The following is a 14,749-nucleotide window of genomic DNA, read 5'->3' on the forward strand; positions in this document are numbered from 1 at the left end:
GCATTTACAGCCCCTTTATTCAGAAGAAAGTTGGATTGTGACTTACAGTTTGTGGCTTACCTGGAGCTGGTTGCCACACTTTTCTTCAATATTTAACCAGACTGAGTCGGACACTAATTCTGCGGTCTGTTCTCCTGTGACAATGTAATAGACCAGGAGACGAGCTGAAGGAACCATGTTCTGTGTCACTGGAATGTTTATACTTTGATAATCTGAATCTGAAAGTTTATCCCTTGTGCCAAAGTAAATGATTTTGCCCTTGGATAAAATCTAAAAATAAACAGCAGTAGCAACGGTCATTACAAAAACAAAACATTTGCTTCAGGATGGAGCTTGGAGTTGGAGTAGAAATTACGTTAAAGAAAAAGAAAGTTAACATTGTATGGGCCTACTATGTTCCAGGAACTTTACATTTAATTAACTCTTTTAGTTCCCGTAATAACCAGAAGGATAGGAATACTATCTCCATTGTGCAGATAAAGGGACTGAGGTTCAGGAAGTAATTAAATGTCATACTGATTTCAGTTCAAAACCACCTAGCTACGATTTCAGAGAGCTAAGATTTGACCTCAAATCTGTTTAAAGTCATCACACTGTCATTAACATCTACTTGTTTAGTTGATTAAAAAATGTAGATTAGGAGGTAGAGTGCATCTTATTTTTCCCTAATTTCTGGCTTTAAGTTTTAAAGCCAGAGGTTAGGTTCTAAACTGGAGGTGTGAGGTTAAAAAAAACAAAAACCCTAAAAATCATATGAAGCCAAAATGTCCTCAGAGATCCCTTAAATTGTCCTTAGAGAACAGGACTGTATATGTGGTTTTGGTACGTAGTCCCTAAACAAGTCCCCTAATTATTCATCAGTCAGTATGGTCCTCATTTATTTTTTAATTTCTTCTTCAAAACCATTGAAAAAAATCATCATCACCTGTTTGGCCTGATTATCAGAATAATTAATTCCATTTCTTGGGTAATTGTCAGGAAGCCCTTAACATTTTTTTTACATTCTTTCCTACCTTTCACTGACGGCCTTGACTGACACTTCCGTTTAATTTAAGTGATGTAACAGGGATGTTGCTGGAGCAGGTATGATATGACTCAACCCTTAAGAGCAGGATTTGGGTCCCCTCTTTTTTCCAATGAAATGCACATATTTTAAGTGGGTCTAGGCGTGTAATCTTTGGCCATGAAGTAGAGCAGAGGTAATGTGAGAATTTAATCAAGCTCTCTCTATGGAGGAGTCAGGCTGTCTTTGGTGAAAGGCATATAACACAGTCAGAGGTTCCCAGGTCTAATCTAATCACAACCCTCCTCTTCCCAGCTGAGTGACTGTAGTGAGTCTCTAACCTCCTTGTCCCTCAGTTTCTTCATCTGTGAAGTAGTCATGAAAATCATTCCTTGTCTCAAAGGCTTTTGAAAAACTGATTATCAAATTAGATGATGTTTTTGAAAGTGCTTTGTAAGAATATATGTAAGGGATCATTCTAACGCTTTTCTATAAGCAAAGGAAAATCAGGTTGGGGAATAGATAGATGTAAATCTATCATTATTATACTTACCAAGTAATTATAGTGAGTTATTTTGTCAATATATGGACTTCTGGGGGTAACAACAATATTCAGATGTTCTCCCACAAGCAAAGGTTTATAGTTTTCAGTCCAGTCAATATAAAGATAACTTTGGCTGAGAGATGAATATGCTATTGCTCGGTAATCTTCGCTGGCCTGATTTTCTTCTGGAAGATCTGGGTCCTTGGTCCTGACCTGAAAAGGAAAAAAGTGAAAAAAGAGACATGGACTGTGACTTAATGTTTTCTGTGAAACATAACTTTTCAATTCCTTTCTTTGCTTTATAAATGTCTAAAATTCACAACACCAAATTCTAAAGAAAAAAGAAATCCATTACTCCAAAGTGTTTGTACAGCTGCGGTATCAAGTAACTTTACAAAGGCTATGGACAATAATTGGGATAATATGGGATTGTAGGCTATGGTGGGAAAGTCTGGTGAAGTGAAGAGAGAAAGATGCTCCTGCAGCAAATATTGACACCCTTCCTGAAGTGTCATGGTGAGTTGGGGACTCCTTTTCCTATGGGTTGGAAGGGTAGCAGTGGGGAGGTCCTGAGGACTGGGGACAGGAGTCGTGAATGGACATCACACAGACTCTCTGGCCCAGTTTCATTGTGAAGTCGTGGCACAGAGAAGGGCTTACAAACAGAGTGGGGCAGAAATGATATCATGGCACCAATATCGGCCTTTGACAGCAGAGGGGTTGGTTAATAGCTCATGCTCGAGAGTGAGACAGGAATTGGTTTGCCTCTTGAGTACCATCATTTATTAAGTCTGGATAAGTTATTTAACCATAAGAAAGGTTAAAAGCCTCTGTTTCCTCAGCTGCAAAATGGTTAGCACAATGCCTAGCACTTCGTACGGGCTCAGTAGATGATGGTGAATCTATGCATGCTGGGGTCATTGACATGCATTACTAACTTACTCATTTTTTATTTGGGATTGGGAACCTAAATATTATTTGCTGGGAGAGAAGAATATTAAGTGAGCTCTAAGGTAGAGTGACTCATACAGCTGGAAAAAAGAGAGGCTTCCACGTTTGGCTCTTTTGTGGCCCTGAAAAGAGATAAAAAGTTGGGGGGTGGGAAACAGAGAATATTTCTATCACTGATTTCCACTGCTATACCTATTCTGATACTTCTAGATTCTAATACAGTCTTACAGATATAATTCATCCCAAATAAAAAATGGATAGATTTAGCTTCCTCAAGGACCATTCAATGAATTTGCAGATTGCCTCTGGTGCTTTTTTAAAATTTTTTTGGATGCAAAATTGTGGAACTGTTCACTGGACTCATGTATAAAATCTGCCGCATTTGTTCTGCACATTGGCCAAAACACACAGTCAAAAGTACACACTGTCCCAGAAAATTTAACAGAAGAATTCAGCTCACTTTAAACTCCAGCACCACCACTTCAGATGGGAGATTCACCACAAAAGAAGCTACTCCATCACTGGAACGTGTTACACTTTGCTTTGACTCCGAGTCAGTTGTCTCCTGGTTTACATCGAGCATTTGTGCACTCAGGGTCACCGGGACCCCTCCTACCAAATGGTCAAGTGAATCCTTAACCTGCACCTGTTTGTCAGAACAGTCCAAATTCATTTCAAGAGCTCATCACTTCTTTTAAAGCATAACAATTCTGAAATAATTTTCCCTCCTCCTCACCAATATATAAATTATTCATATTCAATTCAGGTAAAAGAAGCATGTTCTCAGCTTATATATAGAAAGGTTTAATCTTATTTAGTTAAATCATTCTTGAATGGATTCCCCTGTATATCGAGAAGACTCAGAATATAAATATCATCACATTAGGTCTGCCAAGTAGATGTGATAAGGTCTTCTGCTATTTAATTTCTGTGTGTGTTCAGTTGGTTGAGAACTGGATAAAGGAAAAAATGAGGCAATCACTTCTGGGAATGATTCTCTTGGATATGAGAAACAATAAGTGCATCTTCTTTTTTCTCAAACTCTACCTCTCATTGCCATGCATATGGACATATAGAATTTCCACAAAGATATATTTTATATTATTTATTTGTATATGTGATATGAAATATATAAAATATATTTTAAAATAATAAATTCTATATAGTGACATATTTTGTGATCTTATATTATATTAATATACTCCATAATATATTATAAATTACCATATGCATTATATAGCAATATGTTATATATTATTAAATATGTTGTATATATACTAAGAAGTTATAAGCATGTCCAAAGCTTGCTTGTGGTCTAGTAAATTTTTTTCTCTTAAAGGCCAGTAATAAATAACCCATTTAAATTATCCTAAAGTTGATTTTTAAAAGCAACACATCTTCAAAGAATAAAAAAATTCTACTCTAGCTTTATAAAGGATAGGGAATAAAAATTTCCATTTTATAAATATAATAAAACATATATGTAATAAAGCATGTTTTATATATAATAAGATACAGAATACTAATCTACAATAAAATATAATTAAAAGGTCAAATGAATGTTTTAACTCCATACTATCAGCATTTTAAAAAGGAAAAGTGGAGGAAGGAGAGAAAATATTGTAAAGGAGAAAAAAAAACATACAGAAAAGAGTCAGGGACAGACAGAAAGTGTCAAGATGGAAAGGATGGAGAACAATACAGAGAGATGAGATCAGACAAGAGTTATGTACAAAGAGAATGCAGAGTGAAAAGCATAGAAATGCGCCCTCAGAGACACACAGGAAGTAAAAAATGGTGAGAGAAAGGGGTTTATTTTCAAGGAATGCTATCTCTGTCTTAAGACTTTTAAAGAGCATGTTGCCAAATAATTTTAAACTTTAGTGTTTTTTGAACTATAGACTTATGGGGTTTTATTTACATATCATTTAATGCAATGCTCATTTAGGGAATGCTTAACACAGGCTATCTTACTAAATAGTGATACTGCCCTAAGCGTTGATATCATCTCCAAGGCTGAAGCTGGTCTGCAGTTTCCCACCACCCACCACATAGTCGGAGGGGCAGATTTCACACACAGAATGTGTTCCCTCTGTGATTTGCCTCTCCATCATCCTTCTTTTGTTTGCCACCCCCATATTTTTAGAAAAAGATAATCACATTTAGCAGTTTCCCCCCATCATCTACCTTGACAGAAAATGGAATCCCAGGCTTCAGAAAAAGAGGAGTAGCAACCAAATTCAGTTTGTAGGGAGAAAGGACATATTTGATGCCAGGAATTTCTGCTTCTTCAGAAAATCCACCTAAAGAAATGACAAGGATTATGTTGACCTTTATTAGGAGTGTACTGATCTGTGTGGGGAGCTATTTTGTGTTCATATGTCTCTACAGACCTACTCATTCATTCATTCACTCCATTTCTGCACTCATTCATTTACCAACAGCAAGTAGGATATGGGTCTTGGTTCAGAGGGGCAGTGCAGAGAAGAGTCTAAACTCTTCTCAGGAGTTTCCAAAGCCTTACGCACAAGGCTTGTGGGCAGAGGTGGTCCTTGTGGAAGTAGAGCAATAGGATTGGACTGAGGAAGAATTCAAGGAAGGGACACCACTTTTCACCAGTGGCCTGAGTTTCAGTTAAATATGTATAAGGCATTAAGGAGAGAAGAAAGGGTAGGCCAGAGACTAAGCCTTACAGGGCATTCACCTTTAGAGAGCAGGGATATGGAGAGAAGTGGAGAAGACATAAAAGGAGAGCTTGAGGTAGAGAGAGCCCAGAGGGTCTACTAGAAAGACCCCAATAGTGGTTGTTACCCATTAGCTAAAACTTAAGCTAAACTATTAAGAATGATATACAAAGTTCTAGTATCCCTAAACTCCTTTCCAGTATTACATCCCTAATACCCCTACATATATATCCTATACTTCAGTGAAAGGAATAATCTGCTACTCTCAAAGATCAAGTTTCACCTCCCACTCTTGGTATGTTTGCTCTGTGAAGGGTGCCCCACTTCATCCTGGCTGTTATCCCTGCCTCAAAACCCTACTTATCTTTCACAACAAGACCAATCATCTTCAGGACACCATTCTTGGTTGCTCAGCAATCACCTAGGAGCTCATCTTCTTCTGAAGGTCAGTAGCATTAAGCACTTTTCTTAGAGCACATATGGAATTCCTTCTTGTTCAGAGTTATTTGTTTACTTGTCTTATAGATGCTTGTTTGTAAGCCACTTGAGTACTGGGATTACGCATCATTAATATTTGTAAGCCTGCATATTTAGCAGCACTCTTTGCATATCTAATAAATACTGCTTAAGCTGAATTTGTTTGTAATAAATTGAGAAAAATAAAAGTAACAAAGAAACATTAAAACAATGTCAAAAACACAGCCAGGGCAGGGAGTATAAAGTCACCATCATTCTCCCACATCTATTGAGCATCAGATGCATACAAAGTGTTTAATAACCCGATAATTACCTCAATTCTTCATTCTGCTACCCAGAAGGAAAATTTAAAGAGGTGGAAGGGGACTTAGGAATAATTTGGTCTAACAGTCATTTTATTGAAAAAAAAAGTGGCCTCAGTGTGGTTAAATTATTTGTTCAAGGTTGGTTGGGGATTCAATATAGACCTGAAAATATAAGTTACATTAGTAATCAAGGCATATCAGAAGTAAGACAAAGTAACCCAACTTGGAGTAATAATTAATAACTATTAAAACCATTGGAGTGAGGATTAAGAGTACTAGACAAGGTGCTAAGAATGCTAAGAAAGAAGTAGATGGAGAAAAGAAGGAGGAGGAGGGGGGGAGGAGGAGAGGGAGAGGGAGAGGAGGGGGAGGAGGAGGGGGAGGAGGAGGAGAGGGAGAGGAAGAGGGAGGAGGGGGAGGACAAAAAGGAGGAGGAGGAGGGGAAGGGGGAGGACGAGGAGGAGGAGGAAGAAGAGGTGCTGTTTTAAGTGCTTTGCATATACTGGCTCTTTGATCCTCACCATAACCCTATGAGGGATATACTACTATTGGATCTATTTTAGAAACATTACCTCCAATTTTAAATAGAATTACTATTACAGAAGAAAAGGGCTTTAGGATGCACTTTGTTCAACTCCATCATTGTACAGCTAAGGGGACGAAAACAATGATAGTAGTAATAACTTTCATTTGCATGGTAATTTATCAAATGTTTTACACACATAATCTCTTTGATTTTGATTCTTACTGGGTGAGAAAATCGGGGTGCCAGATGTTCACGCCAGATAAGTTGCAGACCCACTTGGAATACCAGATGGGCAGGTGTTATCCCATTCTTGCCAGTGAGGCAATAGAGACGCAGTGACAAGGGGGTGGCAGAGCTATACTCTAATCCAAGTTTTTAATGATGTAAAAAATAAAACTTAACTATAAAAGGAAGTAAACTGTGAAAGAACTGTAGAAATTATTTATACCTTGAAAATGCTGTCTAAATATTTCCCAAGAGGAAGTTTAAAAAAAAAACCAAACTCACCTGTAGACTCTATGACTGTCACACCAATATAAAGGTACTTGTTGTTTAAATCTTCTAGACTGCCATAGGACAATTCTTTAATTGCTGTTTCAGAGTCAAATGTGACTCGAGCAATTCCATTTATCAACTGTTTAAAGGGGGAAAATGAAAGAGTTATTTCACAGAAGAATTTATAAGGAAAAAATGAACAAAATGTGCCTTTACTAGCCTCTCAATTGAAGACAAATGTCAGAGGAATGCTTTATTGTCACCACTAAAGTGAGTAAATGAGTTCACAGTTAAGCCCAGAATGTCATTTTCTAATCTATTTCTTTAGAATTTTGACACGGAAACGTCTTAAATATCATTTGATTTCACAGGCCTTTTTTGTACTAGCTGGCAAAGATGACTTCTTCCAATCACTGAGTCATCATCTTTCTAGACCTCTCAGCTTACTTTTGCTCTTAACTGAGAGTTTATGGGGTTTTATGATATTTACTTTGTACTTTGCTGCTTACATATTGAAACGCTAATTTAAAAACACACAATGGATAATGGGATATGGGGTTAAGTCACATGATATTATTTAATTATTAACCACAACAGTAAAATAGATTTTGCGTTCTTTTTTCTTTTGAAATTGAGTGTTATGAGGCCAGGGATTTTGTCTTATGTAGCTTTAAATCTCAGTGTCTAGCATAGAATCTTGCATTAAAAAGAGGCATTTAATTTATATCTTAAAGAAATAAAACTGTATTTTGAAAGAACAAAGGCTAAATTACTGATGATACAAACTATGTGAATATGCAGCAGTGAGCAAAATGACACGAACCCTTACCATCCACAGTATAATGTAAAGAACACTGAACTAGAGAAAAGGGGACCAGGGCTCTACTCTGAGCTCCAGCAACCACGAGCCCTTGACCATGGACCAATAACTTCCCAGTGAGTTCATTCATTCACTTATGAATTTTTATAGAGCACCTACGTTTTGCCAGGAACCAGGCTGGCTCTGGGCATACAATGGGAATGATTCAGACCCCCAAAGAGTTTTGTGTAGAGAATGATGGAGAAGTAAATAACCATACAATAAGAAGGGTTTCTCAGCACTATTGACCTCATTTGGACAGGATAATTCTTTGTTGTGGGGCACTGTCCTGAAGGAGTTTCACAGCATCCCTGGCCTCTACCCACTAAGTGCCTGTATGATCCTCTTCCCCAGTTGTGACAACCACAAATGTCTCTGGACATTACCAAATGTCCCCTTGGGGGTAAAAGTCATCCCTGGTTGAGAACCACTGCAATAAAGTGTGAAACGTGCTCCACTGAGAGCAACTCAAGGCCTGAGGGAGTAGAAAGTGTGTCCGCATTGAGACAAAGAATGAGAAGGAATTACCTGGGCAAAGAAGAGTTAGGAGGGAACAAAGGGAAAGAGCATTCCCAAGCAGAAGGAGCAGCTCTGCAAAGACCTGGAGGCAAGAGAGACTAGGGCAATTTTGAGAAACTGAAGTGACCAGTGCAAGGGAGAAGAAAGGGAGAGATGGGCTGGTGAGGGGAGCTGATGCCAAGGAAAGTGAACTTTATCCTAAGGATAGTGAGAAACCAACAGAGGATTTTAAGTTTCAATTTCCACCCCTATATAAAATGAGAGATTGGACTAGATGAATTTTAAGTCACTTTCCATCTCTAGCATTCATGACGGATCTTTAGGTACAAGTGAATCTCTTACCATTGTGCTTTGCATTGCTTTATGCATCATTTCTTTTTGATCATCTTTTAAGTCTTTTCTTATTCCAAAAGAGATAAAAACGTCAGCCTCGTTGATGAATTTATTATAAAAATATCTGTCAAACAATCACACCATAAAATTGTTTTGCTAACAGGGTTACAATAATAAAATCTGTATAAAATATAACAATTCAAAATTACATAAAGCATTTGATACACTTTGAAGTGCCTTCCATCCACTGTTATATTTCATCCTCATAAAGCTACAATAATAAAGCCAAAGTACAGATTTTTATTACTATGTGCTAGATGAAAAAAACTGATCTTGAGGAGATCAAAAGAGTCAGGTCTGGGGTCCTTTCTTACAGGACACATCACTTCCTCAATGATTTTGATACCAGTGGAGAGCTGCTCTTTATCTTCTTTTATGTTTTTAAAAGCAGCATGTCCGATCTCAGAGTTATATGTTCTTTTTTAAAATTCTAACTGCATACTTCCTTTTTTAGTTTAGAATTAAAGTAATAATAAAGAAAGCTTTCTGCACAGCAAATACTATAGCAAGAGCTAACTTTCCTTATTCATAGTTTGAACAAAAAACTAAGTCTCTCCATTAAAAGAAGTCAATTTCTACAATTCTCTGTCAAGTGAGCCTTTTATGCTGGTTTAGATTAAGGGACAAACACTCTATTTGAGGAATAAATGCTAGTAAGAGAGGCAGTATAGGGTAGCATTTGAGGGCATGTATTCTGGAATGAGACAGGCCAAGTGACTTACTAGTTGTATGATCTTGGGCAAATTACTTAACATTTATGTACCTCCGTTTTTCCATTTGTAATGTGGGGATAGTTACAGTATCTACCTCATAGAGTTCTTGTAAAGCTTAAATGAGGTAATATGTACAGAGTGCTTTCAGAAGTGCTTGACACATATAGTTATATAAATCGGTTAATGTTATTAATAACTACAGTATATTGTCATTTTTAAATGACCTAAGCTTTTGTGGTAGATTGCTTGCAAAAATAACCCCAATTCTCTACCTCTCCATGTATCCACCACTTTTGCAGCTCCTTGGGTGTGAAGGGAGTCTATTTCCTTTGCGCTGGTCTTGTAATTTGCTTTGGTCAAAAGAATGTGTTGGAAGTGATGGCGTGCCAGTCCCAAAGTGTAAACCTCAAGAGGACTTTTATGCTCCCATTTTCTCTCTTTGAGCATTGCTGCTGCTACAGGCTAGCCAGTTGGTTGATGAGAAACACACATGGTCCAATCATCCTTGTAGCTTCAGTCAACTGCTAGCCAGCTGCCGGGCATGTGAGTAAGACCTCCCTAAACCAGCTGGCCCCCAGCTGACCTGCCAACTGACTGCAGGCACATGGGCGAGCCCCACTGATGTCGGCCTGGCCCAGATCAGCAGAACTGCCCAGCTGACTCGTAAATGGCTATGGTTTTAAGGCATTGGATCTTAGAGTAGTTATGCAGCATTAGCTGGCTGATCAAGCCATTAAAAATGACAAGAAGTGAAGGTTTCATATCTCAGTCCCAATATCCTAAGTCATGCTGGTTCCTAAACATACACATTGAACTTAAATCTTTAGGATTTCCCCCGCCCTCTGGTGAATAACCAACAAAGCTAAAATCAGAATCAGCTAAAATCAGTATGAGCTAATAAACTATAGGCATAGTGTCTTCTCAATCAGTCAGTTCAAAGTAATGGAAGACATTGCCACTAAATCACAGATCTCAGCGATATATAAATCTATCAACTCAACACATTGTACACCTTAAACGTGCACAATGTTATATGTCAATTATATCTCAATAAAACTGGAAAAAGATCACACATCTCACTCTGGGCAACTGTCACCAGAGTTGGAACTCAGTTCAGCTAGATAATCTGAAAAAAAAAAACTTTCTTACCTTGCTTTTATAGTAATTTCAAAATTATTAAAGTCCTTATAACCAATGAAATTATTTTCTGTTTCTATTGAGATAGAAAAGTGTGGCAACACTGAAAATAAAAACAAAGAGGCAACATTACCATTTAATTTAGAGTAGTCTTTAAATCATAGCAACCAACTGTATTTCTGGATTAGTTGGATAAGCTGTTACATCAGCACAACATCCACTTTGTCATCATTATCATCAACAACAACACTATTTTTGGGGAGCCTCCCATTCTGCAAATCAGAGGTCAATCCATCCTCTATGTACTGGAAGCACTTCACTTATACTTTGATTTCAGCACTTATTATAGGCAATCGATTATTTCCTCCACTAGAGTATTGGCTCCTTGAAGCAAAAAAGACTATTCTCTCTTTATCTTTGTATGTCTCCCCCTCTCATCCTTCTCATGAATCGCAAATATAGTATGTGCTCAACAAATGTTTATTACATTCAAAATGGAAAAAGAAATTTCTTGCTTATTTAATATTTCCTTTTTTTTAATCTAGTAGAAAAATCCATTCAGTCTCCAAATTCCAACATAAAACTCTCACTTTAGTCAAGAAGAGAGAGCTTACAATTAGCTACAAGAAAGAACCTTCATAAAAAATTAAAAATTAGGGCAGAAAGGAAGGAGGGTTTTTTCCTCTCTTTGGTATCTTGATTGCCCAAGAGAAAACAATTTCATCTGTCAAAATGGCACTGTCTTCTCTTTATACTAACTCAGACTGTGTACTGAGGCTTACAGATTCTAATTCTATTAACCTGCACAACAGTTAGTAGAAAATTGGGTGATTGTATGACCTTGATATTGTACACAAAGACTGACACAGGAGAGTAAGTGAGATAGTTGGCTTCAGATATGGCTTATGTGTTTTCTAGATGGTGAAAAACATAAGAAAAAGAGCAATGCAATTTGTTGCTCTGGGCTGCATTCCTATGTTATTAAAGATCAAGACAGATGTGTTCTCCCCAGGATATGAAGTAGAGGAAAATATTTCATCCTTTCATCCAGTACCTAGGTGCCATGTAGCCTGCATACTCCTGCCAACAGTGATAGACCAATGAAAAGGACACAAACCCTGCCCTTAATGAGCTCACAGTCAAGCAGGGAAGACAGGCATAAGTGAAGAATTACACAAACACCTAAATGACAGATGACAGTTATGAAAACGGATATAAATAAGTACAGGGAATCCTTCCCAGGAAAAAGAATTTAGGGAAAACTTCACTGAATAAATGGCTTTTCAACTGAGACTTGAAAGGTGAGTAGGAGTTGGCTAGGCAAGAGGGAGAGGGAGGGTGTTGCAGGCAGATGGAACATCAAATGCAAAGTCACCATTCCTGGAGTGGTATAAATGAAGCTGAAAAGGAGGTGGGAATGAGGAGATACTGGGGACTTTTCAATAGAGAAATAACATGACAAAGTTTGCATTTCAAGGTTATTTTGGCTAATACCAAGAGAGAATATCTTTGAAGCAGAGATAGCAATTAGTGGGGGTTGCAGTAGACCAGGAGGGAGCCTGGTGGTAAAATCAATGGGTGGCTGCAGATAATAAGAGGCGGATGAATTTTTAGATATCTACAAGAAGCGGCAAAAACACTTGGAGGAAGGGGGATCAGTCAGGATTATATGTTTTTTAGAGCCTATAATCTTTAAAGTTGAGTTTCATTATAATAAATTTGCTTTGTCACTGTTTGTTAATTGTTAAAATTCGTGTTATTTGCCACATTATTATGAGTCTCCTGGGGAATAAAAAAATGACTTCAAGAAAAAGAAAGTTAAATTTGATATCAGAGCACACAAATACTCTAGTAAACAACCACAAGAAATGGAAAGGTTAAGCTGTTTATATGTTAATTATTAGTCCATTAATATGATTGATTTCAAAATAAGAATATCTTAAATTTTTGGATCAATGTATTAGGAATTTGTGAGCTAGAAGGAAAATAGCACTGGACTAGGGGTAAGGAAATCCAAACGTTCTTGTTCTGTCACTAACTGGTTGTAATGAATTGAGTAAATCACCTATTCGTCTTATCAGGTTCTATTCACCTCAACTCTGATTGTTTAAGTTTCTCCTAAAATCATAATTCTGGAAAGGACCTTAACTAGTCAAGTTCCTCAGGGGATTACGTCTCTTGAGGCTCTATAAAGAGGAAGACAAGTCCAGAGAGACTGGTGTGCTTGTTCAGGGTTACCAAGGGCAGCTAGAACTAGAGCCTAGGCATTTGGACAACTCTTCCCACTCCCTTGAGCAGTACTTCTAACCATACCAGCAAGTGGCCTCATCTTCATCTGGGAGTGATTTTGCATTAAGTTCATTCATGAAAAGAATTATTGCAAAAATACTAACTCTTTATAGGTAAACTTTTAATTGTAAGAAATTACCATATTCTTTAATTTCAAAATATGCAGTTCCAGTTGTTGAAAAGTCTTCTTTATATTTAGCTCGAACTGTCCATACACCATATCTATGGAAGCAAAATATTTATAATTACAGAAGTCATCAAATGTTTTTAATTCACCCAAAGAAAATCTAATCAATTCCCATTTTAAAGAGGGAGAGGTAAGTAAAGATGTATATAGCCTACGTACTTTTTTTCGACGACAGATTTTAAAGCAATAAACAGAAATAACTGAGCATTTTCAAGATAATAGAAATTATTTAGTAATTAGTTTTCATACATTGTGATTTTTTCAGGTATTTTTATCTCAATATAATAGCTTTGATTTGAAGAGCTTATGATACTTGAAAATTTACTAATCCTGGAGCTTAATTATACTAACATAATACTAAAATCCACCCTGTAGTAGAAAATCCATAACAATGTCTCTAGAAACATATAATACAGGTCAAGCCTATCCAGATGATAAAATTCACACTTCACATAAATGAAATTTTGGTTGGGGACAAAATATGGTTTGTTTAAAGAGGAAAATGATCTGAGTTTAACAACCTTCATTCAAAAATATTGACTGAGAACTGGATTAAGCACTGGAGATAAAAAATGAACAAGATAGAAGAGATCCTGTCTTCCCAGAGTTACTAGTCCATGGGAGTCCAAATTCCCACTTTTACGTTTAGTAGCAGATTGGACTTGAGCAAATTACTTAGATTCATTTGTGAAATGGGAAAAATAAAATCTATCTTGCACACTGGTTATGCAATCAATAAAGTTTAATATTATGGTTATCATCATCATTTACACAAAGAACATTTATCAAGTGCCTGTTATGTTGAGGTGCTAGTGATTCAAAAGTGACCAATATGGACAAGACTCCTGTCCTCAAGGAGTTTACAGTCTAGTGGGGAATAAAAGGCAAGTAAATTAATAAATAATTACTTAAAAAACTGAGATAAGTGCCATGAAGAAAATAAACAAGAGAGTAAAAGGAAGAGAGAGACTACATTAGATCATGCATCCAGGGATAGCCTCTTTGAAAAGGGAGCATTTACCCTGTGTCCTAAAGAATGAAAGGAAGCCAGCCTTGTAAAGAGCAAGGTGGAGTACATTCTAAGCAGAAGGGACAACATGTGCAAATGTACTGGGGTAAGACAATACTGGTCATGGCTGACATAATCTGTCATGGAGCAAATGACAGAAGATGAAGTTGGAGAAATGATAATAATTATAAAATAACTGGACAAATTCTGTGCTATGGAGCGTGTAATATTTTCAAGGAAGTACAAAATTTAAAAATTATCCAAATGATTTAAATCCCCCAGTTTCATCCAAATTTCTAGAAAATTTTCAGTACAGTGAATTAACTGCAAACTCGATTCTAGAGGGCAGACAAAAATGACCATAAAAAGATTTTGCTTTAAAGTGATATTGTAGTCATTTTATAGGTGCACTTATCTTATTTGTCCTTCTCTAAGTTCCTTGCAGACAGGGACTGTGGATTCTTTATTTCTGTTTTGAATTTCTCATTCCCGTTGTACTTTGCGTATACCAGGAATGTGTTCACTAAATTTTTTTCACATTGGGTTCTGTTCTTAATCCTTTAGCATGTGGCCAAATGGAGGAAATTAATAACACCCTCCCTCTTGAAATCTGTCTTCTGGTATTCTGTGCAGTAAAGACTACAGGGGACCAATATTT

At 37.0% G+C, this 14,749-nt stretch overlaps 1 protein-coding gene across 1 annotated transcript in view; it reads right to left on the reverse strand.

The window, feature by feature from the left end:
* C5 (complement C5) overlaps nt 1-14,749 on the reverse strand; it is a 78,257-nt gene that overhangs the window by 50,839 nt on the left and 12,669 nt on the right. Inside the window, exons 6-13 of the mRNA XM_065879316.1 lie at nt 13,035-13,117; nt 10,619-10,709; nt 8,706-8,820; nt 6,998-7,124; nt 4,686-4,801; nt 2,959-3,144; nt 1,557-1,760; nt 61-270 (exon numbers count right to left, since the gene is read on the reverse strand). Coding sequence (XP_065735388.1) covers nt 61-270; nt 1,557-1,760; nt 2,959-3,144; nt 4,686-4,801; nt 6,998-7,124; nt 8,706-8,820; nt 10,619-10,709; nt 13,035-13,117 — 1,132 coding nt within the window. The remainder of the gene's footprint in view (nt 1-60; nt 271-1,556; nt 1,761-2,958; nt 3,145-4,685; nt 4,802-6,997; nt 7,125-8,705; nt 8,821-10,618; nt 10,710-13,034; nt 13,118-14,749) is intronic.

The sequence above is a fragment of the Phocoena phocoena genome, chromosome 6 (assembly GCF_963924675.1).
Source record: "Phocoena phocoena chromosome 6, mPhoPho1.1, whole genome shotgun sequence".
NCBI lineage: Eukaryota > Metazoa > Chordata > Mammalia > Artiodactyla > Phocoenidae > Phocoena > Phocoena phocoena.